The sequence below is a fragment of the Erpetoichthys calabaricus genome, chromosome 13 (genome assembly GCF_900747795.2).
Source record: "Erpetoichthys calabaricus chromosome 13, fErpCal1.3, whole genome shotgun sequence".
NCBI classification, from domain to species: Eukaryota; Metazoa; Chordata; class Cladistia; order Polypteriformes; family Polypteridae; genus Erpetoichthys; species Erpetoichthys calabaricus.
The window spans coordinates 146425003-146451148 of record NC_041406.2 but is presented as its reverse complement, the minus strand read 5'-3'; the positions used below and the strand labels follow the sequence as shown (position 1 = coordinate 146451148).

Genomic DNA, 26146 nt, shown 5'->3' with positions numbered 1-26146 from the left:
TAAAGCTGCCTGGCAAGCCGGTCTTTCCAACGATATTTAGCTTCTCTGCAAGGAGTCCGGTGAGCGGCCGCACACTTTGGGTAATTTCAAGGTGGGACTCGACCAGGCGTGGCTGAATATCGGAATTGAACGATGAGGGGTCGCCTACTGGAGCCCACCTGTTTCCTGCTTCGCCCATTGAGTGCCTGTGAATTACAGGAGAGGGCACCTTAAGGAGTGGGCAGAAGGCGAGGGGAACTCGGGGGGCACCTGAGCAGAGGTTTCGCAGAGGGACCCTTCATGGCCTCCATGTGGCGAGGGGCTGACGAACAGGAGGCGCTGGGTCCAGTGGCTCGGCCAGATTTGTCTGCTGCGTTATTTTAAAAGCAGAGATTTGGTTGCAATACACCGAGGAGCCCCCCAAGAAGCCCCTGAGCTTTTAAAGAATACTCGACTAATTCCTAATTTCCAGGAGACCTCTAACATTTTAGGACTCATGAGGAACGGCCCAGGACAAAAGTGTGGAGGAAGAATCCATGAAGGTTACCGGATAGGGAATGGGAGTTTTTATAAAAATAAGAGAAAGCGATGAAGCAAAAATAAAAAGCAATACACCGTAAGGGCAGGGAAACCCTAAAATCACGAGAGTCAAAGAGCAACGTCGGGCATCGCATGTCTTAAGTTTGTGGCAGGCAGGACATCCCGACTCATTAACAATTCCGAGGCTCTCGGCAGATGGACTGACGTAACGTTTTGGGATTTTCTTTTCAGATGAAGACGTGTTCTCGATCTGTCAAACGCTCTTAGCTCTTTGTTAAGCAACAGAATTTGATGGTTGATCTTCACCTCTCTGACTTGAACCCATGCAAGTTCAGTTCCTTTCTCGCTCACTTGACAGCGCACCTCAGCTGTTTCCTCTCCTCTCCTCGATTCGATTCGATTCTCCATTTTTAAATGCACATCAATTGATAATCCAGTATGAAGTCACGGGGAGGACCAGGGTGAAGAGCAAAGCACTCTGGGTAATATCGTTAAAAAGAACAGGCTCACTTGTTAGCCACAACAAACACCAACGCTTCCCGTTTCTTTGCACGTTTTCCTCCAATCATGATTTCGTTTTAAAGCCAACCCACTGGTCCGATGTCACCTGCTGTTGTGATCAAACGTTTGTCGCACTTTCCCAGCTGGACTCCTGTAGCGATCCACACAACTGATCAGATTGAATGTTCAGGTGAAAGGTTTCGTTGCTTTTATCCACCCAATGAAACTTCAGTCCGGTGACCGTCCAGGGTGGAGCGAGCAGGGCACTACGTGTGCGCTTTTTATTGTGATGATGGTCTTCTTGAGTGTCTGCTAGTTGACTGCATTAAGAAGAAGAGAGAGCGAGAAGGAAATAAAACGAGCAAGGGCTGCCATTGTGGCGTGATGACCATGGGGGGGACGGTCTGCCTGGAGGTCCACAGTTCTCCTTGACATTCTCTTGAGATGCTCTTCAGATGCTTTGCAGGTCAAGTTGCAAGGTAACAAAGCTGGGGGATGAATGAGGTGGCGGGTCGGAAAAGCAGACAAAATGGGGCAAAGTTAAGAGTCTGTCAAGGAAGTCTTCAGCAAAAGTAAAGGTAGTGTAAAAGGCGCTATATAGCACCCGACCCGGCACAGACTGAGGCAGAGGCACGTACTTAAATACAACACTCTTTTATTTTTCTTCAGCTGTGGGGCACACCTTCCCCGTGTCCCACAGGCCCAACACAGTCCCAAAATCACTCACAATAACCACAACAATCCTTCTGGCACCACCACTCCTCCTCAGGCTTAGTCCTCCTCCTCCCGACTCTGGCTGTTGAGTGGTGGATGCTGGTCCTTTTTATAGCCCACCCAGATGTGCTCCAGGTGCTTGATCACCTGCGGCTAATGGCACTTCCGGGTGGGGCTGCAGAGATGTCCAGGTGGGTTCCTGGCTCCATGCAGAACCCCCTGGTGGCCACCCCAGATCCCTACAGGGTTGTGGAGAACTCCATCTCTCAGGAAACCCTGCGGGAAACTGAGGCACCATCGGCAGCCAGGGAGGCTGCCACCAAGCGTCCCGGGGGAGGTAGTGAGATGTCCATAGCTGCTCCCCCGGAATATATACAGAAGGGGCGTCCCGGCCGGGCATGGGACCCGGCCACCTGTCACAGTAGACATTCACTGAAAAAGCTGGAAGGTAACAGGAGGGCCATCAAGACTGAACGACGACGTCACTGTTGTCACACACGTGTGAACACGAGGGCTTTGAGAACAATATTAACACATCTGCCCGCTCTCTTTGTAAGAGCTTTCCTGGGAAATCCCGCCAGCAGCCAGTGCCTCAGCTCAGAACACGTCACTTCCTGTCCCGGCCCTGAGGATGACATCACTTCCTCAAGTCTTGGTATAAGACCCTCCTTCTGAGGACCCACCGGCCAGGAGCAGATCATACGGGTGGCTGCCCCACACCTTTGTGACGTACGTCTGCTGTCGCTTTCTGTCGCGCTGCGTGTTCGTCGCGTGTTTGTCAGGCTGTTTTCAGGTTTGTAGGAACGTGGACTGTGCTTGGCAGAATCCAGAAGCGGGCAGCGTATGAACTCCTTTCAGGAGCGCTGCTGTGCTTTGGCTCACTTTTAAAGGTTTCAGTGCCTCCTCTCTGTTGGCGTCTCGATTGTTTTCGGTCTAATTGGGCGTAGGCTGCTCTCGAGGTTGGCACTGAAGATGACGTTTGTGTTGTCCTGCTGTGTTTTTAGACAGAGCGGTCTTCTGTATCCCCAACCCGGGACACCCAGCATGTGCTCCGCTGGAGTGAACAGAAAGCACAAATGGGATAGGAATGTGGTGTATAAACTTTTATGGAATGTCCTGCAATTCCCGATGCCCCACGTGACATCAGCCACCTTTTGCAGCAGTGCGGAATCCACACTATTGTTGCTGCAGGTGCGGCTTTACAGGCGTTGGCATGGGGCACCACCACACGATCGCCCGTCCAGTGATTCAGCCTGCTTGGGTCAACTTGCCTTTGCCTTCCTGCCCATCTCTGTCTCACTTCACGGCCGGACGGCTTCATTTGCTCCTCCCTCTCCGATGGCCCACTGTCTGCTTTCAGCCCTGAAGCCCACCCCCATCGTGACCGACACTTTTTACTGTGGTGGGGACTGTTAAGAGGGTCTATGTTGGCGAAAGGGAGAGTTATCTTACAACAGTCATGTGGGTGCACTTGGCAGAAAATGGGAAATAACGCAGTGAGAAAAATGAAATAACGAGCCGCGTGAACTCCATTTAGTGAGAAGCCCGGTGAACGAGGGCCACTTCTGGTCACTCATGCAGACGTCTGGTGGCTCGGGATCTTCTACAGGTCACGTGGCAAAGGAGAAGGGACTTGTGGGTGGGAGGCCCAAGCGAGCGAGCTCAGTCGCCCTGCCAGGTGTTCTTGTTCGTGTTTCGGAGGGGTGTGTGAAGACGCACAAGGAGGACCTTTCAGCCTCCCTTACTCTCGCTTCCTTAATGATGCAAATCCCAATTTAGGACTCGGACATTCTGTAGGCGGCCTGCGTTGTCCCATGTTGTAGGGGGGCTTTATTCTGCGTTTGGATTGTTGCTGTTGGCTCTTCAGAAGAGCGGGAGCTGAACATGATTGTGACAATATGAGCTGACGCTTGTCCCTTTGGTGGACGGGGGGCCAGCTGAGCACACTGAGGGCTTCGTATTTTAAGTCTGCAGATCCACAGGATGTCCGAAGTTGATTGGCATCATGCAACACATAGAAGAGGAAGAAGAAGAAAACCTGTGCTCTTTGTATTTAATATTTGAGTCAAATTTATTTAAAATTAAACTAGAAAGTTGGAAGGAACTTTGACTGGGGGCTATGCAGCTAGAAAAAGAAATGAATGATTAGCATATATCAAAATATTTTAAAAATTAATTTGAAAACAAATTAGACATGTAGTGCTAAACTTTGATGTCGTTCTTTCCACTTTATATGTAAATGGAGGATGAAGAAGTGTGCGGTCGTAGGGCATGCGTGTGTCTGTCCATACACGACAGGAGCACGAGAAGACCACCACTTCAACATGTATAGCGCCCTGCCTTTAAAATACAAGTGAAACGTCTCCACAGTTTAGGGTAAACACACGAATACAAACGCACCCCTCAAAACACCCCTCCAAGTTACCGACGAGTTGTATGCCGAAGCTCAGTCATCCGTGGAGAAATGAAACCTCTGGGGGTCCACGGTCAGCCAGACCAAGGACCTCGGGTGGTCCTCCTAAAGCGATCTTTCCATCCTTCAGTTCCAAGGCTCTGAGGGTCACAGGTGTCTTTATGTGGGCAGGCACACAGCTTGGCAGTAGAGCCCTGGCACCCAGTAGAACGTGAAGAAGATGAGCCGACCCGAGGAGGGTCAGCAGCGGTTGATAGTTGCTGCGATTCCTTTATTTCTGTACAAATGACTGACTAAGAGAACTGCAGCAAGTGCAGCCAATCAGACGCTCCGATCTGGGTCTGCAGCTGGTAGCTAAGCTGGCACACGCCTCGGTGGACCTGCAGCTTGAAGCTCATCCACCCATTGTTGGTTTGTTTGTCGGACAGCAGTTTGGGACCTTGAGGTGCACTCGGGTTTGTGGCTGGTGAGAAGTAAGCAGGTCCTCTGCAATGTAAGCCTAATTTGTATGTAAGAAGCAGGTTTAAAAATCTTAACTCCGACTTAACTGGCCTTGTGCTTCTGCCACCACACAATAGCAAAACGGACGAGCGCCGACTCCTAAGTGGCTTGTCTCTGTGTGACTCGGTGCCCCAGGGAGCCTGGCCCTAGGAAAACGGGAGGCTTTGGCCTACTCGGGCCCCAAACACAGAAGCGTCCCAAAATATATCAAAAAATATTTTACAAGGAAGAAAAGCCTTTACACGCACTTGAGGCAAGAAAATCCCAAAGAGAGATTTTATTAAAGAAGTTTTATACACAACAGGCAATGGCAAGAAAAGGAGTCTCAGTGAAGTCCGGGGGATCGAAAGCAGAAATATCACAAAAGAAGAACAAAACAGAAATCCAAAAGAAAAGAAGAAAACGTAGAAAAGTCGAAGCTGAGCGCGAGGAACACGCGGCCGGGGGGCGGGGCCTCAGGAGGGTGGCTCCGCCTCTCGGGATCCATTCACAAAACTCCTGGAAGATAACAGACGATAATTATACACACAGAAGATAATAAGAACATAAATAAAGAGAATTACCTCGTCGCACCGCATGTTTTACCGGAGTACCAACGTCCTTCCAAGGAGAACGTCATTCGCTCGACTTGAGAGTGAGTTGGCATCAAACATATTCCTTCATGGCCGACTTTTGTTTTCTGACTCCTGTAACCCCGAGCAGGGCAGCTACAGGGTGCTACACATGCTGCCTAAGTTGCCATGGTAATAGACCTTTGACCGGGAACGTGCTAGAAAAGTGCAGGCCACTGCAAAGGCTCCTGGGAGTCCTAGTTTGGTGTGTGCGTCCTCTCCAAGTGGAATGGCCCCCAGAAGGCTTCTAAGGACACCCGTGAAGAAGCATGTCCACCATTATGAAGCAGCCACACGGGCACAATGGGGTGATGAAGGGCAGACAGGGGAGGAACACGCGTGGTGGACCCTCCTTCCATGAGATTAGGTGGTCCAAAGCGTATGCTCACTACGTGCAGCCGACCTTCCTCATGCCAGTCTTCATTCTTCGATGCCGTCCCCTGTCCCCCAAACGGCCCATCACCCCCACACACGATTTCGACAGGTGAGGTGCAGGAAGTCAAACGCACAGCTGAGGTGAATGAACCAGAAACCCGGCGATTAACAGCACCTCACGCTTACACATTACGCCCGCTGTGCCGCTCCAAATGAACAGCCTGGCAAGCACCGGAACACAGACCTGGGCAGAGGAGGGCGGCAGCGACATGTGCGCCGAGCGGAAGGGGACGCTTGAAGGGGCCGCAGTCAAAAAGTGCAAGCGGAGTCCAACGGCCTCGACGGACTGAATGCTTAAAGAAACTGAAACCACGAGAGAGCCAATCTGTGCTCCTAAATTGTCTGTCACCCCTTGGATTTGACAGCCGCAGTGCGTTTCTCTTCCAGTCAGCGAGTGCCCACTTCTGGGACGCTGGCCCCATCATCGGCCCATAAAGCCGGAGCTGTGGGGCAAGCTGGCAGACGCTGCCCGCTAACGGCCCCTTCGTTAAGCAGCACGCCTCATTTCCTGATGGCCCCTTCACATTTCAGGCAGGCGCACCACCTGTCTACCCAGACCCTCCATCAAAATTCATATTTGACTGGCACTGCAGCTAAAGCCTGACAAATGTCAGCCGTTGGCCAAGGCTTTTGGCCCGGGTCATAATTCTTGCAGCTGTTGCGCCGTATTCCCAAATTTCATTTGAAACTCTGCCTGGCCATTCACATCAACAGCTGCTGCCATGTTTGCCTTTTTAGATGCCACCAAGAAGGAGGTGGCCTGTTTTGCTGCCTGGCCTCTGGCCACACGTCTCGGTCCTTGACGTTTTCCTGATCGTATCCTTCCGTCCGCTCGCCTCGTCGCGCTCCTCCGTGTCGTTTTGTTTGATTATCGAAGCTCAAGATGCACTTGGCGGCACTAGCAGGACTTTGGGCTTTATTAGGCGTAACGTGGCGTCCCACCTCAGACGTCCAGCACAAAGACGTCCCCTCTTAATCTCAACGCTTCGTACGCCTGGCACTTTTCGGGTGAATAGTCCCGTTTCGTACTGTGAGTTTGGTGTGGCAGCACGGGCCTACGACGTTCTTGATCCAAGCCACAGAGTGCCAGCTTTGAGTGACCAGGCTGAAGTTGGCTTGGGATGAAAGTCAAAATGCCAAGAGTGGCACATCGGTCATCTTCGTCACCCTGTCTAGTAAACCCCACATAAACCGCAGTCTTCTGAGACCCACTTGGGCTGATCCAGGGTCAGGGCGGACGCTGTGCAGAGACGCCACTCGCTGAAATCTGAAGAGGCTCTGCCCACACAGACCCGGGTGTCTCAACCTGGCGCCCTGCGTTGTGTGCCACTGTAACACCGGGCAGGTGAGAGGCCGTCACATTATTTGGAGCCTAGACGCACAGGGTGGGCTCATTTGGTGGCCCTGCTTTGTGTAGTGACATGGCAGTGTTTGTTCATAGAGGCTCCCCACATTATTTGTTTTGAGGGTCCTTCATGTTTGTTCACGTTATGTTCTGAAAATTGTGGCCCCTGCCATTTGGCTTCCTTGTTCCTATCGGGCAGGTCCTGGAAGTGACACAGGGTGACATCATTGATGTAACGGGTCATAAGACCGACTGTGGATAAACCCGGAAAGACCCTCCTCGATTCCAAAGTAGAGCTGTGACCTTCACGTGTGGTTTCTGACTCGGTGTGCCATCGTCTGATGGGTCATTGTCATCGTGGCCAGGCCTCAATCCACCTTGGGTACAAATCACTTTGTGAACGACGGCAGTCGGCACACAGACGAGCTTAAGACACGTGGATCACACAACTGCTGCCTCTGGGTGAGGACATGTGACAGATGGCGGAGTCTTTGTGTGCAGAGGGCACAACGTCCCACTTCACACCCCCCGGGTGCTTTCACTGTCACATTCAGCAGCTGTTTATAGCGCCTGTCATCAAGTCTTGCACTTTAGTGAACTCATTTGCATATTGACCTGTGGCCTTGTCTCATAAAGTTTGGTTGACGAACTGAATCTGCATGTGACCGATGGCACGTTGTGCAGCCATTTTAGGACGGCGGCGGCTCCAACGTGCCACTGGTAGAGGGGGCTCAAGACCTGTTTAGTCGGACCCTACAGGTAGGCGCGTTTGTTGCTTTCTTCTCAGTTTTTGTGTTCATCCCTCTCTTTACATTTAAACCTCAGGGTGGGTTGGCCATGCCACTCAAACCAAAGGTGCCACATTCTTAGCTTGGGCGAAGTGCTTTACAGATGGAATAAAGAAAGAAACCAACGTTAAAAGCCACTGAGAGAAACATGTGCTGATGCCAGCATCACTCAGGGCACAGGACAGTCTTTCTGATGAACATGCAGAGCCCACCTAAACTCCTTCGTCTGAACATACGCTCGTTCAACAGTAAAATAAAAAGAGTAAAGCCGCGTCTGCTGTGCCCCCAGAGTGCCAAGAAGATGCCCTCTACTAGGCGCCTCCTCCTCCTCTTAATCTCTGCACTCTCAGTATGAATGCACCTCATTGGGCACTCGCTGCCAGGTGACAAGCGTCGTGCCATTTCCTGAAAACAAACCGTGTGACGACCTCCTCGCCCGGGCAGCCCTGGCACTGAAATGATCTCGGCGCGTGATCACAAAGAAGAACAAAACGGGCAGATCAGGAATTTGCAAGAAGTCTGTCTTTATTTTAAAGGACGGCACTTTGAATGTCATTTGACAATTTGCTTTTAATTAGAACTAATTTACAGAAAGATGCCCACCAGCTAATCTTTACAGGATAATTAACTTCTATTTTCTTTACTTTTAATTAAAAAGTGGAAAAGATTGAGCTGATCCATAAAGAATTGTTCTTTTGAAATGTTCATCAGACTTCACACTTCTTTTTGGCGTTTGTAATACCAGATTTTATCTGCCGCTGCGTCTCCTCCGGAGTTAAAGCGCCGAATTTCTCGCAGAGCGGGGGGGACCCGTACAAGTGCCAGGAGTGTGGAGGTGAGAGGGGCCGCCAGACGGGCAGGCTGGCCTGAGAGGACGCACAGAGTGGCACGGGCGTACGACATGGTGGGCCTTCACATCTGACCCTGTGAATGTCCCATCTGTGAGGTTACAGCAGCATCCCTCCAATGAAGGTCGGGGACCCCAGCACATGCCACCCTCGCATATACAGGGACAAAAACTGGCTAATCGGAGAAGACGCCAGGCAGGAGCAAAGACCCCAAAGGCGAATCGGTCGATCTGATGGTGGAAAGCCATCTGCTTGGGAGTGAGCGCAGGTTCATTCTCCTCAGACAGATCTTCTTACGCCGTCCCCTTTGTCATTTTAACAATACAACGAGACCCCCAGTATTCTGAGGGTCACGATAAATCTGAGAGGGACGGAGGTGAAAGCATTTAAATTCTAATTCCGAAAAGCTCAGGCCCGGGCTGGGGGTACAGCAGCCACGCAGGCCGCTGATTTATGGTGGGATACCGAGGACGAGTTCTTCTGAGCAAACTCTGCGGCGTCCACACAATCGGACGGTGAGCACCCCTGTTGTCCTGGAGAGACAGCAGACGATCCGTCGGGCAGTTGTGTCGGAGGCCACGGCCCGCTTACCGCGACATAATCTGGGGTCAGCAAGGGCCGTAAGTCCGTCCGACACTCTTGGATGTCCGTCTCCAGGACGCCACCTGGCAGCAGCATTTTGGGCAATGGCAGTCTCAGATGAGTCCAACGCACAATTCTGGAATGTTCTGTGCCGGGTGATGAATGAGGGATCTCCACACCCGCCGGAGATCTCGCCACTGGGCATTGCCACACTGCACGTGACATTAAAGGATGACGCGTTCGAACGCCGCTGATATTCCCCTGGGTGCTGATGTTAAGGTTCCTCCTGACTTGCAAATGTGGAAAGCGACGCAGTGCGGGATGTCCTTGATGAAGACCTAAGAGGGCGGAAAGATCTGCACGGGTCCGGAAGTGCCGTGACTTGGGGGCTATGAATCGATTGACGATGGCGTTCAGTAAGATGGCAGCTGTCACTGTAGCCAGGCCACTTATGTGACAATAAGGGACGGCTGTAGCACCCCAGTATTTGCTCGAACGGCTTGGGGGTCAGCGGTTTGGACTTTGAGTTCCTCTCTTCCAGCAGACAGCAGAGGTTAAGTGGCAGCGTCAATGGCGACTTGAGCCGTGACACTTCTGTGACTGACTTGTTTATCTGTACGCCGTTTGTATTATTTATTATTATTATTATGAGTTTATTCTTTGTGTGTCATTTTGTGTAATGTGCGTTGAGCGACACGTTTTGTATGAAAATACGCTGCTGCTGTTCCATTGTGTCCATTTAACTTTATTTCATGCACTTTACACGTGTTGAGCACTCAACTGGACAACTGTGCCCGGTGAAGAGCACTAATATGAGAATACATTGTACCCGCTGTGCTAGCCATCAAGAACGGGGTGAAATCGGCGCAGACCTCGGCATTCGTGTTAGTGGTGCAGTGCAGCGCGTCCATCCGGTGGCTGTGTCTCCTGCCGTGGTGGTCTCCTGTCCGGCGTGCTGTGCACCTTGTGGCTCCTCATCTACGGGTCTTGAAGCTCCAGTGGCCGTCCTTACTGAGCAGGCAGAGTTGGGCCATCAGCTGGCAGCACATGGCATTTATAACACACTGCACTCTGCCACAGAGGAGGAGGAGGAGGAGGGCCTCCTGTCCATCAGCGGAGCTGCACTTCCTGCCCGTGACAGGAGCCGAGACGGCCGGACTGATCTGCAGATGACGAGCGGAGAAACGGCCCAAAGTCCAAACTAATTACAAGTCTAATCAGACGTCTGGAGATTCTGCCTAAATATGTAAAGACGGAAATGTCGTCAAAGATGGCACAAGTGCGAGAGCGGCAGGTAAAGAGGTGCCCGGCTGAAGCGTGCGATTCAAGCTAAATGAAGGCCACAGTGGAAGATAAGCTGCGGCAGCCCAGGCAAGCCAGCTTGAGGCATAACACGAAATTAATGACAAGAAATATGACGACTGAACTTCAGAAGTGAGACCTCGGCAAACAAACCTGCGGTGGCAGGCAGCCGTGGCAGTGACGGTGGCTCTGGCGCTTTTGAAAACGCACAATGTACGGCGTTCTTTATGACTTGGTCAGATACGGTGCAGGACGGCACGTTACTTTGTGTCCTTTGTGTTTGACTCGCCATACAAATTGCCGGTGTCACTTCTGGGACGCCCAATGGACCTTGGCCAGCGTGGAGGCCCTGCGCTAGGTCACCTGTGTGTAAGCCGATGTCACATTACGTGACTCGTAGCCAGAGGGTGTGTCAGAGTTGCCCGTCTGCAGTTGCTGATCCCGTCGGCGGACCACCTCAGTTTAAAGAGCTGAAAATCGCTGGGCGTGGCCGTGACTGCGCTTACCCCCTTTTTCTGACGGCCAATAGCGTGCAGCCTGACCGAGGCGCGCTGTGTGACTTCAGCCACAGTCTCTGCCCTCTTTGGCTTTTGTTTTTTATTTTCCCATTGCATTGTGATAATTAAAACGCGAGACATCAGACAGACGAGCCTCTCTTCTTCCTGTGAGGTCCAAACACGCGTGCTCCTCCATCGTCGCTGCATTCCAGGTGTTGTACTTCTGGGTGAGCGTTCACTGGTTGTCAGCTGTGACGCCTCAGAGCCACCACCTCTGCGACTGATGACGAAATCAGACGTGTCTGAGGTGCGAGCCGCTGGCCGTGTCGGAGTAGGCGGCCGACCTTCACGACTCGACTCCAACTCAATAAGGCCGTGGAAACAACGGCGAGGACTGGAAAAGTCCCCTGATGTGACAAGGCCTCGAGGTGACGTCACCTTTGTGTAGTAAATCACGTCTGCAGACGTTGTGTGGATTCACTAGGCTGACGCACACAAGCGGTGGGAGCACAAAGGTGTCTACAACTGATCTGATCTTTCGTGGCTTTGAGTCACAGCCACCGCAGCCTGCTGGTTCCAAACTGAATCTGCGGCCAGGGCTTCGAAATAAACAGCCATTCAGCAGCAGATCACAAGCAAAAATCCGCATCCGTAGAGAGACCGGAAAAGGAATCTGGCAGAGGTCCGCAAGAAAATAAAGAAATAAAAGTGCCCGGCCACAGAAGACCCTCCAAACCCCTCTGAACGTTCAATGTGCGCTCCTGTCGAAGCTCCTGGGCTAAAATGGCCGTCTCGTCCGCAGTCTCCCGGGGAAACCAGAAAGTTCCTGAATATCTGAATGAATTCCTCCACCTGCTGCAATAAAGAAATTAACGAGTGTCCTTCAAGATGTCGTATGAAAAATACAAAGCGCCGTCCAGCGCCAAAGCCTGATTATCAGAGCATTGTGTGCCCGTAATGTGGCGCCTTTCACATCATGAGGTGTCTTTCACGTCTGTATGTCTCTCTTGCATCATTTACAAGTGGAAGGCACTATACTGTATATCTACTGTAGCGTATTTGATATAGTGCCTTTCATTTGTATCAGTCTGTAACATTCCAGTATATGCGTTCAGGTCCAAACTCTCTTATGTTGTGCCTTTCAGTCCGCTGTGCCCTTCATTTGTGTTAATCCAGCGGCCTGCTGAATGATATTTTTCATATCTATCTGTAATTTATCTAACTGTCTACTATATGGTGCCTTTCATATCAAACACCGTCTGCCCACCACATTTTGGTGCCCTGCTGAGCCTTGTGGGTCCTCACAGTTTCATTCATTTTGGTACCAGACATTTATGGATTTCCATATTTAATAAGTTTGATAAGACCCTCCAGTTTCAACAGAACTGGCTGTAAGATTAACTGCTGTGGTCCCTGCCTTGCTCTCGGCGATGGCTCCGAGGGGCTCTGGCTGCCGTGTTGTGGATAAGCGGGTTAACAAAACGGACGGACAGATGGATGGCACTGAAGCGGGATGACGAGCGCGCTAGCAGCTAAGGGAAGGCCTCGTCGGGTGGGCCGCCCCCAGGTGGTCCGTGTTGCTTTGTTTCGTCATTTTGAATCGGCGGCACTCTAATTAGGAGGCTCGGCTTGTGCTCCGACGCCACGCTGTGCGTCCCGCTGCTAATTTGCGGCGCAGTTATCAGAATGGAGTTGGTGGCTTCGTCGATCGGTGCCAGTTGAAAGCGCGGCATCCCGTTATCGGCGGCAGCGGCGGCTCCTTGTGTGTATCATCGCTATCTTATCTATCAATGCATTAAAAAGAAAGAAGTCATCATTTCCAGTTCAAACGTCTGTCGGTTTATCCCGCGTGCTCAGGTGACGCGGAGGCTCCTGCGAATGACAATCGGGGTCTGCCGGCACAATGGGAGGCTTTCGTTCGCTTTTATTGGGCCGAATCAAAGAATGTGGAACGTGTCACCTGCGGATGTCTTTCTGCGTATCTCCGTCAATATTTATTTTGCTATTTAAGTTGAAAAGGATTTCTTCTTTTTTGAAGAGTATGAACTGGAAGCCCACCAAAATACAACTTAACTATCCGTGGAGGAAGAAATGGCCAGGAGATGTGGTGACATTTCAGTCGTCGCCCTGTCACTTGGTGTCGCCCAGAAGCATTCAGTGAAATGAATAAAGTCGCCCGCCCGCTCGCGCACGCACCGTCACCTCGGTGGCTTACGTTGTCGTCTTCCTGTCATGACGCTCACTTCCACTTTCTTGACGACACCCTAATTTCACCCCCTGTCGGGATTTCTATTGGGCTGGTGGGTTAAGAACACCAATGAATGGAAATAAAAGACCACTGAACGACTCGGTCACCTTCGAGGTTGGTTAAACCGAACAGACGTGTGGTCCAAATCGTAGTCCAGACCACTCTCTGGATTCTGAGGGTCCGACCCAACTCAAAAAACACAGAGGCGTATGAGTGAGTGTGCCCGGTGGTCCAGGCTGAGTTTCTACTGGGCACTTAGTGATGCCAGGCTTCACCCCCCACCACAGACCACATTGCGTTGGAGCTTTGGGGGTCCTTGTAAGTGCTAATGAAGACACAAAGCGTCACCGGTGTCCAGCACCTTGACTTGTGATCCGGGCTGCTGCCACATCCCTTCTTCAGCTCCCCACTCAGTCACCATCTTCATGGAAGTCGCGTGTTCTCCCTGTGCCCGCTAAAGGGGTCCTCCCCCTCCCCTCATTCCTGACCCTGACTGGCTCTGACCGGTGCTGATGTTCTGTGCCATCCCTGTGAATTCTCGCCTCATGATGGCAGTCCCCACAGGCGAGTTACTTAACCCATATGTGGCACTCCTGTTTGTCACCTCGGGAGAAGGGGGTCCATTACAGTAATCCGAGCCCTGTGATCTCTGTTACCAAGTGACACACGACACGACTGGCGGGCACAAGTTCACTAAATGAAATCCTGCAGGGAAGTCGAGTCGTGTGACGTCTCATTCTCACGGAAGCCCAAAGTGCTGAGATTCCTATTGAAGGCTCGGCGGTTAAACACATTGCAGGGTCCAGACACACAAACATCTTCTGCTGGTGGTCTTCTACCTCCCCCCAGGCCGGGCTGTTGTGTTCTTCATAAGAAACTGGGCCTGTTGTGGGAGGCAGCAGATGGCCTGGAAGTTCACGGCATTTTATGTTTCATTTTTACTGTTTGCTTCACTCCATTGACGTTCTTGATCGACTTTTTTGATAAATTAAAAGTGGGCAGACAGATGTCTACGGGCAGCGAGATAAAATGGCTGAGCTCAGGCATCCGGATTGATTACAGGCGTGTCAGGAGCCGCACCCGCACACAAGCCTAAGCTCACAATGCCAAGCGTGGCCTGCAGTGTTGCCAGCATACTGCCCTCCGTTGGGCTCTGGAGGAGTGGGCACACGTGTTCTCTGGAGTGATGAGTCACACTTCACTGCCTGGCAGGCTGAAGCATCAGTCTGGGTATGCCAGGATAGCGCCACCTTCTGGACTGAACAGTGCCTACTGTCGAGTTTGGTGTTGGCATCATGGCGGCATTTGAGCCCCGCCCCTTTGGTGTTTGAGCTCCGCCCTCTTCTGTTTCAGCATGACTGCCTCCCAGTGGTGGAGCTGGAGTGTCCTCAACCCATGAATCGGAAGGCCAGGTCTTCTCATCCCACCCCATAGCTGACCCCACAGGCAGGCGCTCTCACGTTCTCACAGACCCCCTCTGAAATCTGTTATGGTGGAGCCACATTAATGCCCATGGCTCTGGAATGGGATGTCATACAGGTGTGATGGTCAGGTGGCCACAAATGCTCACAGTGACACCTGGAGGTCATTTGAGGAAATACACCCCTAAGCCAAGGTGGTCTTGAAAAGGACATAACTTAGGAGGTCTTACAGTGCAGATAACGCTGGTGGCATAGTGAAGACATGGCCCCTCCGAGTGGCACGGCTGGGGTGAAAGAGCCCACGGTGAAAGTGCGGCGGCCATTTGTGTCTCCTCACTGCATCAAAAGCCCAGAAGCCTTCCAAACGGCCACCTCACTTGTTCAGTCATGGTGATCAACTCCGTGACTCGTGAGACCCTAAGCCTAACCCTTAACATCTGCTAGGGGTCCTCAGGCACTTGACCTCCAGCCCGTTGTCACTGGTGCTCAGCCCAGTGACGTCTCAGCAGATGTTTCGATGTCTTTGGCTCCTTGGGTTTTTCCCAGGATGCCCTTGGTTTTTCTGCTGTGCTCATTAACATGGGGGGGAGGCCGTTGTGACTTCCTATGGTGACCATCAACGTGCTCTCCAAAGCTCAGACCAGGGCTGTGGACCCCACAATTGGGTGGTGACCCACTGAGTTCAGCGGAGTCCCCTCGACTCGGTCACATGTCACCACCGGTGAGGCATAGAGACACTTTGTTGTGTCCTGTCCGGGTGCCCACCTGAAGATCAGCCAATGGGAAGGGGAGACCTGCAGCAGGGCAGGAGTGGGGTGCGGTGGGCTTCTGGGGGTCTCGTGGACGCTGCTCCGTTTTAAAGAAGCGATTTGCCGATTTCTTCTTTTTTTTGCTTTTTTTTTTTTTTTAAAGATTCAACCAAAGGAATTAAAAAAAGAAAAAGAAAAAGCCCCCCAATTGGGCAGGACGGCGCTTTTTTAATTTTTAAACAAATCTTGCGTTTGGACCTCCGGCTTTTTAAAATGCAAATTATCCTGTAGAGTTTGAAATTATTTTGTGCAGATTCCAATTGTGCGTTCCAAAAAAAAAAAAGAAGATACATTCGGAAATATAATTTAAAGAGATGAAATACTTGGAGGACTAATACAATTCAGGTAATTCCATCAGGGGCCTTGATTGAAGCAAACTAGTAATATGCAAATGGCGAGGAGGGATGAACAGCTACAAGCAAAAAGAGAAGGAAATCATTTAGATAGAAAGGAAGAATATGGCGAGGAAAAAAATTAATCAAACGGAAAAATTTGAGCTTGTCGATCGCACTGGCGTCCTACCTGCGGGCATGAAATGTAAATGAAAAATCAACATTGTCGCCTTTGATAAGCTCACAAATTAATAAAAGGACGCCCGCTCGCCTTACCTCCTGCACCGTGGCACCGGCTCCTCGGGATCTCGAGGCTGCGCCCCCCTCTGCCTTCACGCGCGTCAGGACCCCTGCTGTGCCACGGGGTGCCCTTCCTCTCTTTACGCGGGCAGAGGGGCCGCTGGGGACCTGGCCGGCAGTCTCTCGGGGGTGTTAGGACCGCTCCTTCACAGCCTGGGGGGCTCACTGGCCACGTGTGATTGGATGGTGATTGTGCGTCGCCCACTCCTCCTTCATCCTTGTCACCCTGGAGCCCTCGTCCCGCTCACACACCTTGTCAAGCAGAGAGTGGCACTGAGGTGGGAGACACTTAGCCGACTTGCATGCTGTGACCCACCTACACGCTTTCAATCGGACCCTCAGCACCTGCAGGTCCGTTCTGTGGGGCTGCAGCCACAATCCTTCGGTTTACTGAGCTCCTTCAGTTCTGCGTGGGCCCGCTGCGTAAAACGTGGAGCAACCTTTACAACGAGGAATAAGCGCTTAGGGGCAGCATAGTGGCGTGATGGCATCTGGCCTTTAAATCCTGTGCCAAGACTTTGTCACCACATCCATGGTGGTGCCCTGCCTTGTAAGCAACACTCGGTCATGCATTGGCCCCCGCGACCCACATTTGCATTAAGAGGGTCTGAGAACATCGTGCCCAACTTTAGAGATGAGAGTATACAGTAACTAAACAGTGGGCACAGCAAAGCAGCGCCAGTCTGTCAAATGTAAGACGAATTGATCTGTGGCACTTTATAGCGCCCCTTCCTTCAGTCTGTCTATCTGTAGGACCCACAGTTATCAGCGATGCTCGCCTGTCCCGTCCTCTGTGGCCTTGGCAGCAACAGGCTTCTTTGTGATGGCACCGTATCTGTGTTTTTACCGTGGGCCCCGGGCGACTAGCGGCTCAGGGTGCTGGTAGATGAGTTGCAGAGAGATGGATGGAATGGGAGAGCGGCACAGTGCAGCTCGGCCTTCATGTTGGCTTCATCCAGTGTGAAGAGTGACATTCAGAGTGGGCTTATGGCCTGAATGCAGATGCCGATAAACAGATGTATGGCGCGGGGCAGGTCATGTCTGACTAGGCGTGCAGTCTGGGGCCGGGTCAGAGGGCACGCAGATAAAGCTCGCTGCCGTCGGCTTTAATGAGGTCTCGTGTGAAAGCCCATCCATATCGGTGAGTGGCATTTGACGGGTCTCAGACAGGTTTCAGAGGAAACGCAGAGGAGCTGGCAGAACGAGCACAGAGTTGGTGCAAGAGAGGGTGCCCAGGAGGTCTTGTAAGTTTTGTGTATTGAGTCCATGCCAGCCCCTCGGTGTCTGCGCTGACCTCACCCTCTGGGGCAGGCGGCAGTAGCCAGTGACCATAGCAGGGAGTTTATCGAGTCCGAAGGGTCGTGGGTGACGTTTCTTCGAGGTTAGGTGATTTCGGGTAATGCCCGCTAGGGCAGGGTGCTGTTGGCCTGATGACATTGAGAATGTTGGACAAAGCGGCCCTTGTGCTGCCATTCTAAATGTCACCAGGGGTCATTACTAACAGCGAAGAGGTGACAGATGATGTCACCCATGAGCGGCAAGACAAAAATACCAAATGGCAACGCTGAATGTAAATCAAATGAGGACACATACGTGAACGCGTGGAAAGAATGAACGGACTGTGCGTTAAATCAAAGCCGACGGTGACTGACGTGTGATTCCCAACTCTGACAAGGCAGCAGGTCACTGAGACGTGGAGCGCAGGCACATCTCGGTCTTTCTGACCCACCAGCCACGCCCCGTCTGCCCACCAAAGCCTCGGGCTGCTTGGCTTTCCCAACACGTGTTAGTTGACAAGAACGATTACAGACTGCCCTGCTGGTCCCTCGGCCCCCTTAGACGTGCAGAGTTCAGTTCACGAAGTGAAGCTCGAGGGTCTGGGGTGGTCACGCCAAACTGTGTCAGAGATTTCAAGTCCCAGGCCTTGGCCAGTAGGGGGCGATGCTGCTCGGTCTGATTCATTGTTCTGATGAGAGGGTCTTAACACACGCTGTGTGTGTGTTTGTCACAGGGCCTTTAGAGGACACCTTGGATGAGGATGAGGACGAGCGACTCTCTGAAGAAAGTCCCATCATCCCAAAGGAAGAGTTTTCAGTGGAGAATTTCTCGGCAGATTTTGAACCTGAGAACTTGAGCTGCGAGGACATGGAGTACTTCTGCAACAAAGGTAAAGCACACGGTCGTGTGTGTGTGTGTGTGTGTGTGTGAGTGTGTGTGCGTGCGTGTGTGTGTGTGATCACCCGACAGAAATTAAAATTACAAGGAATCCGAGCGGAGCACTCACTTCAAGTGGCTCTCGGGTAATATCTGATTTTAGAGCTAATTAAGAGTCGCTTTTAAGTGTCCTCCTCGCAGCTCTGATATAGCGGGGAGAGCAAACCTGAGCGCTCAATTACCAAAGAAGACGCACTTCACACGAGTCGACGACGGCCTTTATTTACACGCCATGGTGGAACAATCGCTGCCAATAATTTGGAACATTCCCAATCGAGCTCTCCGGGGTCGTTGGAATTGAATCCCACCGCCTTCGTTTCGGCACTTGCTTGGTTTGGATCCTCATTTGTCGCCCACAGATCTGATTTCTCAGCTCATCTCGGGCGTTTTTAGAGCTGCAGCGGCCATCCATACTCACTTCTCTAGTTCCTCAGTGTAACCACAGCCATTGTGACTGGTGCTGGACATGGGCATTCCAGGCGGACCCCCGATGTGCACTGGCAGTCGAGCTGGGAGAGCAGAGAGAACGCATTACTGAAGGGTCATTCCTGAAATCTGGAGCACTCACTGGCTCCTCATCCCAGCCGGACCGCAGATGAAAACCCAGGAGGGCAAAAAAAGTGGCACATGGTGGGGGGGGGGGGTCCAAAGTCCTCCACGCGTCCTGTGCCACATGTCCTGTGCCACACGTCCTCACTAGGGACGTGAGACAAAGTGTGAAGAGTCAGAAATCCATTAAATGTGATTCCCACAGAACTCCAGCAAATCCAATGACCTCCAACTCCAGAGCCTTCTCCGCTCTCTAGAAAGTTCGAGGGCTAGAAAATCAAAAAATGGACAGCAACCCTTGCACACATGCAAGTCTAAAACTCCACAAGCGGCTGCCTGAGAGTCCCCTGAATAGCCAGAGGGCGTCTCGGGACTGGGGATGTCAAATGAATATGTCAAGATGGGGGGGGGGGGGGGGTAATTGTACAAAACATGATGACAACGTAAAATAAGAAGCTCAGAGCAAAGGCAACAAAACAAAAGTGAAACTCACCTCAGCAACATTCAGCAAGAGTGAACAAAACCCGAGAGAAAAGTGCAAAGACCCATCTCTCCTTCAAGTCGTGACTTCGAGATTTGAATTTCATGACCTCGTTTTGTGAAGTTTGAAAGATGGCTGCTGCCGTGTGTTTGCGTTTTGGTTTTTGCTGTTGGTAACTGTGCCAGTTGTGATCTTTGCAGTGGAAGGTGGCAGCAGTGGACGTCCACTAAAGGTTTCTGAAACGTCCCTTTGTTTTCTTTTTTGGATGACTAGGCAGCTTCACCCCCTGCCTGCTTCACTTGCTAACCCCCCGGCCTGTGCTACGTGTTGGCCTCTTTGTGCTTCTGCCGCTCGCTTATGGGGATGTACAATTTAAACTGATTGGTATTTTCATTTGAATTGTTACGTATGCATCAACGCGACGATTAACTGCCCGTGATTGAGTTTTCTTTCTCTCTCAATTAAATAAAATTAATGTTTGCCCCTGTGATTTGTCAATTGTCATAGCGAAAGCAACTGTAACGTCAAACTGTAAACGTTTGAATACGAATGGCATATCAGGATCTCCTTTGGTGTCCAATGTTATCCCCCGAAGATGAACTGCGTTACCTTTCTTGGATTCATCCTTCTTTCAACAGTAATCCGTGCGGTGGAAGACCTGACGGTGTTAACGGTTGTAGATATTCGTCGTGATATTTTAAGTTGATGTTTTCATCTTCCTCACCATCACCACCAGCTGTTCCAGTAGAGTCTACTGATACGCATTTAATCAATTTGCTGTGTAACTGATTAAGAATTTTCACGTTAATTCATTTGACTTCATCGTTTCTCGCTGTTAGGATTGCCCGTGTACTCATTTTTACTGTTGATAACCCTTCGGGATGAAATTCTCCAATAAGATTTAGACAGAATACGTCTTCTTTTACTGGGAACTTAAAGTGAGGAAAACATTAAAATGTGTAAGAGCTGAGAGTGCAGGAAGTGTGACTGACAAAAGCATTCACACCAATGAGAGGCGAGAGGACCTTGAGAGGGCGTGGTTTGAGAGGAGGGCGGGACTTGAAACAATCTCATGGCCAAAGTCTCATCTCGCGGGACTTGGAAAAATCTCTCTTCCAAAAAGTCTCGTTGTGTCGAAGGATTTTTTTTTTAATAGAGAGATTTCTTTCTCTCACATTCTTTCGTTCCCGTCAGGCTGCCCGCCGGTTTGTGTTTCTGTCCGCCTTATCGCTTGCTACTTAGGATTTCTGCCCTTGTCCCGATCCCAAGTCTCCGCTCCTTGCGTGTCCACAGCGCTCACCTGAGGCAGATTGCGCTCAGTAGCTGAAACTCGGTGGCTCTGGAGGTCCCAGCTGGCTTGACAGTGGTGGTCTGCTCCACGGTGGGTGCCCACCGTTGTCTCAGTTTCTTCCACCTCCCCAAGTGACCTTTTCCAGGAGGCGCGGGTCTGACGGTTCAGTCCGAGCCCTGATGCCCGCTGTCTTGTGATCCTGTGGACTCGGGCTGGCTGTCGGGTTGGCGTCGGTGTCTTTAGTTTAGTTGGTTTGTTTTTTCTTTGCTCTTTCGTGATTTTTTTTTTTTTGGTTTTGAGCCGAGCAGAATCCAGTGGTGCCTGTGAAGAACTTCTGTGCAGAGTTTTATGTTTGGCAGTTCCTATGTAACCCGAGCCCAGGAAGTCGTGCCATGCTGATTGTGCCAGCCTTGTGCCAGGAGTTGGTCCTTGATCGCGGGGGCTTCTCTAAGCGCTTTGTGAAGTTTGTGGCTCCAAGCCTCACTGCCCCCCTGGTCCGTGTCTCCTTCTGCTCTTGTGTAGCCTGATGAAGCCATCGACATCGTCTGCCTCTTCGCCGATTCCCCTCGTCGTTTGCTGTGACTCATGCGTGTCGAACGTGAATAAAGACGGACCCCTTTGGGCGACTGCAGACGAGCACTCGTGTGTGTGTGTGTGTGTGGACAGGGCTGGGCCTTTGCATTAGACGCGCTTCATACGCGTGCTGCGGCCCCTTTTGGGATTTCTGTCATCTTCATTTTGATTTGTCTTGACGTTTCACTTCACGTCCATCTCGTTTGTCTTTCGTTATGTTTAAATCGTGATGGAGGCCCCGAAGATGGCGGTGACTTTGCTCAGAATGATTAGCTTGACCTCCAAGTAGGCCCCAGCGCCAGGCTTCCGATTTGCCTTTGACTTTTGAGTCACGTCTTTGATTTGCCCCTTTGGTTTTCCTTGACGTGTGTGTTTGAACCCCTCGCCTGTCTTGACTACGCCATTAGCCGAATTCGCACAGAACTAATTTAACATGAGGAGGTGGGTGAAGTGCGCCAACATGCACCGCCAGCAGCATCTCCACATTCTTGCCTTTCGAGTACCAGTAGTTAATGTCCACGCACCGGTGCCTACCATCACTTTGGACCCTATTGTTGACACCTCCTCAGCGTGTTTTAATAAGAATTGTGGGTATCAGCTGGCCTGCGGACCTCCGAGGGGACAGCCCCCCACAAGGCACCGTTATTCAGCACACACAACAAGGAGCCCCAGGGTGCCTCTCACTGTAATTTTAGTCTCCTCTGAATTCTGCTGGCCTGTCATTCGACATGGGGGGCCTTCTGGAAGGTTAAAGCCCCCATCGGCTCTACTGACGGGAGCGATTCGGAGAGGCCTTGAGTAGCTTCAGCTCGCCTCCTGGCGTCGTGTGAACGTCTGCTGGTCTCTCGGTAGTCCTGGGACGTCTGCAGGTCTCGCTGCAGCACGGACAAGTGGACAGTTCACCAGCCGTGAGAGGGCAGTGGAGGCCGTGGACTAAAAAGGTGCCAGACAGTCACCCTGGTGCCCCCCACGGTGCCACCTCACCGGGGCTCTTCACACGGTCAAAGGGAACGTGAGGCGAGATGAGGTGCTTAAAGCTTCCTATTTAGTAGAGAAAGGACTTTAGAAATGCGGATTTTCTTTTGGGAGCAGATCCTCTTATGTGTGTGTGAGCGCCTATAGGACCACTTAATTAAGTAAGCCCGCTGGTAAGTAGCGTGAATTTCAAAGGCTTCTCGTCTTCGCTGCTCCCTCCAAGAATGTCGGATGAGTATTTTATTTCTTGTCTATTGAAACAACCTGGGATGACTAAACCATCTCAATAGCCGCAGAATGATGCAATTAGCAAAGTTCTCGAGTCGAACGTCATTTTAAAGCAGCCACTCCACTTGTGTCCTTTATCTCTCCCAAAGCCTTCAAAAAGCGGCCTGTCACGGCCACTTGTCGTCTGCCGTGTTGTCGAGTGACACTCCTCTTTAAGCTTAGCCTGGTGTCTTTTTAGTCACTCGCAGAAATGGGCCTGTCACCAAGACCTAAACCGCCATTAACGGTGGAGATATTAGGAGACACAGAGACCTTCATTAACGTGTGAGGCGCTGATTAGCTCGGATCAAAATGCAATGGAGAAGCAAAGCAGCGTCAAAGCCCGGGGTCACCGGCTCCAGGACCCCCAGGGTCTCGCACCGTTGCTTACTCTTGGATCTAATTGTCTTATAAATTGCCTCGCGCTGGCATCCTGGGATGTTGGGGTGTTTGTCTTCTGCTCTGACAAACTAGGAGTGCTTATTACTTTGTGCAGCCCCCGATCGAGGAAGACGAAGATTGAGAGTTGAAATGTCACCTTCGTAAATGACATCCATGTGCTACTTTGGAGAAAGGTCGCCTCGCGCTGCCCACAGGTCTGCACTCTCGCAGAATTCCAGGTGGTGTCACGACAATCCGCCGAGTCCACACGAGGCGTTTCGGGAGGCAGTGCCCCTGAGAAGCTTGTGAAATACGAGACCCCCACAGTGCTGCCGATCACGGGTCAGGAAAAAAGAAATAAAAAAAGATGATAAACTTCATTAACTTGACATGCGTGACATGTGTGACATGCGTGACGTACCGGCGAGGAGAAGAGCCCTACAGGAATCAGAAGGGTCCTCCATCCCTGCACTCAGTCTGCACTCACTTGTTACAATACAGTAACATCTGGGGGGCTACAGTCGAATTTACAGCCCCCCGTGTCAGGAAACACACACAGGAACAGATGGGGAGTCTGAGTGGGGGGGTTTGGTCAGAGGAGTGCTATATGGCGCCTGTCACTCCTGTCACTCCTGTCTGTCTGTTATATGGCGCCTTTCCTATCTCTCTGTCTGTGTATCGACCTTTATATGGCGCCTTTCACATCCATGTGATTTCTCTCCCCCAGTAGCTGTTCTGGATATTTTAACGTACTTATTTCTCGTACCCGTCTGTGCGTCTCTCTTCTTGACGTCGTTTCATGTTTTCGTCGTCTTTTGGCTTTTCCCCCTCCCAGGTGACGACGCCATCTTAACTTCTCGGTCCTCTCACCCGCACTTCACGCCTTTCTTTTGTCAAATCGGCCATCAGTTTCCCCATTCAGAATTTCCACTTCTTATTCTTTGCCTTCTTGCCTGCGACATCTCATTTGCCCCCTGCCCGTGTCGCGGCTGCACTTTCAGTTCTTTGGCTCAGGCGCTCGTGTTCAATGACAGCCCCCCGTTGTGGGTGATCTGCGCCTCTCTACATGCCTTGGGGTGGGGGCTCATGAATGACATCCGGCGGATTCTGATGGAAGTCCAAGGACGGCATACGAGAAGGCCGCAGACCCCAGAACTGCAGCTTCAGTCCACGTGCAGGTCAAGTAGGTGGGTGACCGGCTCTGAGACCACCATCGCTCTGCTTAGTCCTTGCGATTGGACGGTGGTCAGTTGTCGGCCTGTTTGGTCTTCATCCTGATGTCGTTCTCGCTGACCGACGGTCCTTTCTTGTATGGACAGTAAAAGCAGAGTTGCAGTGGGCACTGAAAAGGAAATAACAGGGTGGCTGGTCACCTGCTGTGATCTCCTGTGGTGACGGCGTCCAGCTCCGTGTCACGACTTTGAAACTTTTTAAAAGTGTCGTCCATGGAGTGGCGGCAACTCGCCAGGCAGGCAGTGTGCGTGCGTTTGAGTCGAGGGGGCCAGTCGGCTGTCATCCCCGCTCAGGTAATTGTGAGCGGACATCTCCAGACTGTCCCTCGGTGCCCCCCGTGTGCCTCATTACTGGGGCCAATTAAATTCTGCCCGTGGCCAATTTGGGAGATCACTTCAGGTTGTGTTCCGTCTCCGCCTCACTCGACCTCTGGCTTTCGTCTCCTTAGATGGGAATGTCATTCCTGGCATTTGACATGCTGCCCATTCCTTATGACCGGGCTACCGGAGAAGATGGTGTCCAATTATTCTTTAACGCTGCATAATATAAGCAATTAGAGCAGAGCCGTTAGAGGGGACTTGCTGTGTTTCTGTGGCGTCACTTGTTAAGTGGTCCCTCCAGCTCCTTTCTTGTCCACTAGAGACTTGTGGTGCCAGCGGGCAGGCGGGCACAAGCAGTCAGCAGTGGAGCAGCCTGATTCTGAGAGAAAGTGATGTGTGTCGCCAGGAGACTTCCAGCAAGTGTTACTCCGGAGTCTTCTGTCCTCCGAGTCCTAATTGGGAATCCTTAATGCTCAGAAAATGGAAATGATGAGAGGACTCAAGACGAGCCCCTGGTGCCAATCCACTCATTTCTGTGAAGGGCGATGGGCTCGCCGTCCGAAATCTGAATTCAGCGCCACATCACCTGCTGCCATGCCGACCAGGGCCCGAAGCTGCGAGGAGCGAAACACTGGCCATTAAAACATTTGAAATGCGTCGGCCGAGTGTCCCCAAAGAGAGGACAGGCCACCAACGAGCTGGCAGAAAGCAACCGGCCCACGGCAAAACTGAAAAAGCAATCAGGGGTGTGAGACGGCGCTCGCCAGCTCGTTTCGTCGACCTCTTTACTGTCCTCGGAAGGACGACTCGCTTGGAGCTCCGGTGGCTGTGCCCTTTTATAAGCTGCTCTTGTAATGCCAGCTTGTGCTGCCGCTGACTCGGCACTGATGTCGTCCCCGGCTGGTGCTGCCTCAATATTGCAACTGAAGACGTCACCTCGTGGTCACTCAGACTCGGCCTGAGGCATCGGTGGCACCAAAGTTTGAGCAGCTTGGCAGGCTGAGTGGCACTCCTGTCGTGCCCATGCACCTGGGCACGCCTGGTCCTGCTCTTCTGACCCGATCGGACTTTATGTAGGTTCACGGCCATGGAGCCTCACCTGACTTGGTGACACGTGACCATATTTGAGCAGCTAAAGAACGGTCGACACGTTTAAAGGTGAATCCTGCACTGGCATCGCTAGTGACAGGAGGTCGCCCACTCGACTCGGCCTCTCATCCCCGGCCAGTGCCCTCCGAGCGGCGGCGGTGGTGGCGGTGTCCCCGCCTCGTGTGGCAGGTGATGTCACCTTCTCTCTCTCTCTCTCTCTCTTACCTCCGGAGTCTGAGGCTCGTGAAGTTGCCAGGATTAGCCGGGCGCTGAGCTCCTTAAAGTCAGGCGTATTGGATTGACATTCTGAAGGGCTTTCTTGGCTGAGACAATGCTGAAAGGGAGAAAAAGCCGATATGACTTTGTTCCTACCTTGCTGCAGGAGTTGTTTGTGTAAATCGCCTATAAGCTTATTGACCTGGCTGTGTGGCTCCATGTTTTATTCAGACACTGATAGGGCGCTGATAGGCCGGCGTGACGGGCGCTCCCATTGGTCGCAGCAGGCGTCTCGCTGCCATCCCGGCCCCGTCTTCCTCTTCCCATTTGTCAAAGCCCCCTCTTTATCAAACCTGAGGAAGGTGCTGAGGATAATTAACATCAATGACTA

The 26146-nt window shown here is 51.7% G+C and overlaps 1 protein-coding gene across 3 annotated transcripts in view; it reads left to right on the top strand.

The window, feature by feature from the left end:
* The window catches only part of zfpm2a (zinc finger protein, FOG family member 2a), a 166298-nt gene that overhangs the window by 41486 nt on the left and 98666 nt on the right, over positions 1-26146 (top strand). For 2 of the 3 annotated variants that reach the window (XM_051935546.1, XM_028790921.2), the window contains exon 2: positions 18178-18333. The exons of the other annotated variant lie outside the window; for it this stretch is intronic. In XM_051935546.1, coding sequence (XP_051791506.1) covers positions 18178-18333 — 156 coding nt within the window. The remainder of the gene's footprint in view (positions 1-18177; positions 18334-26146) is intronic. 3 annotated transcript variants of the gene reach the window in all.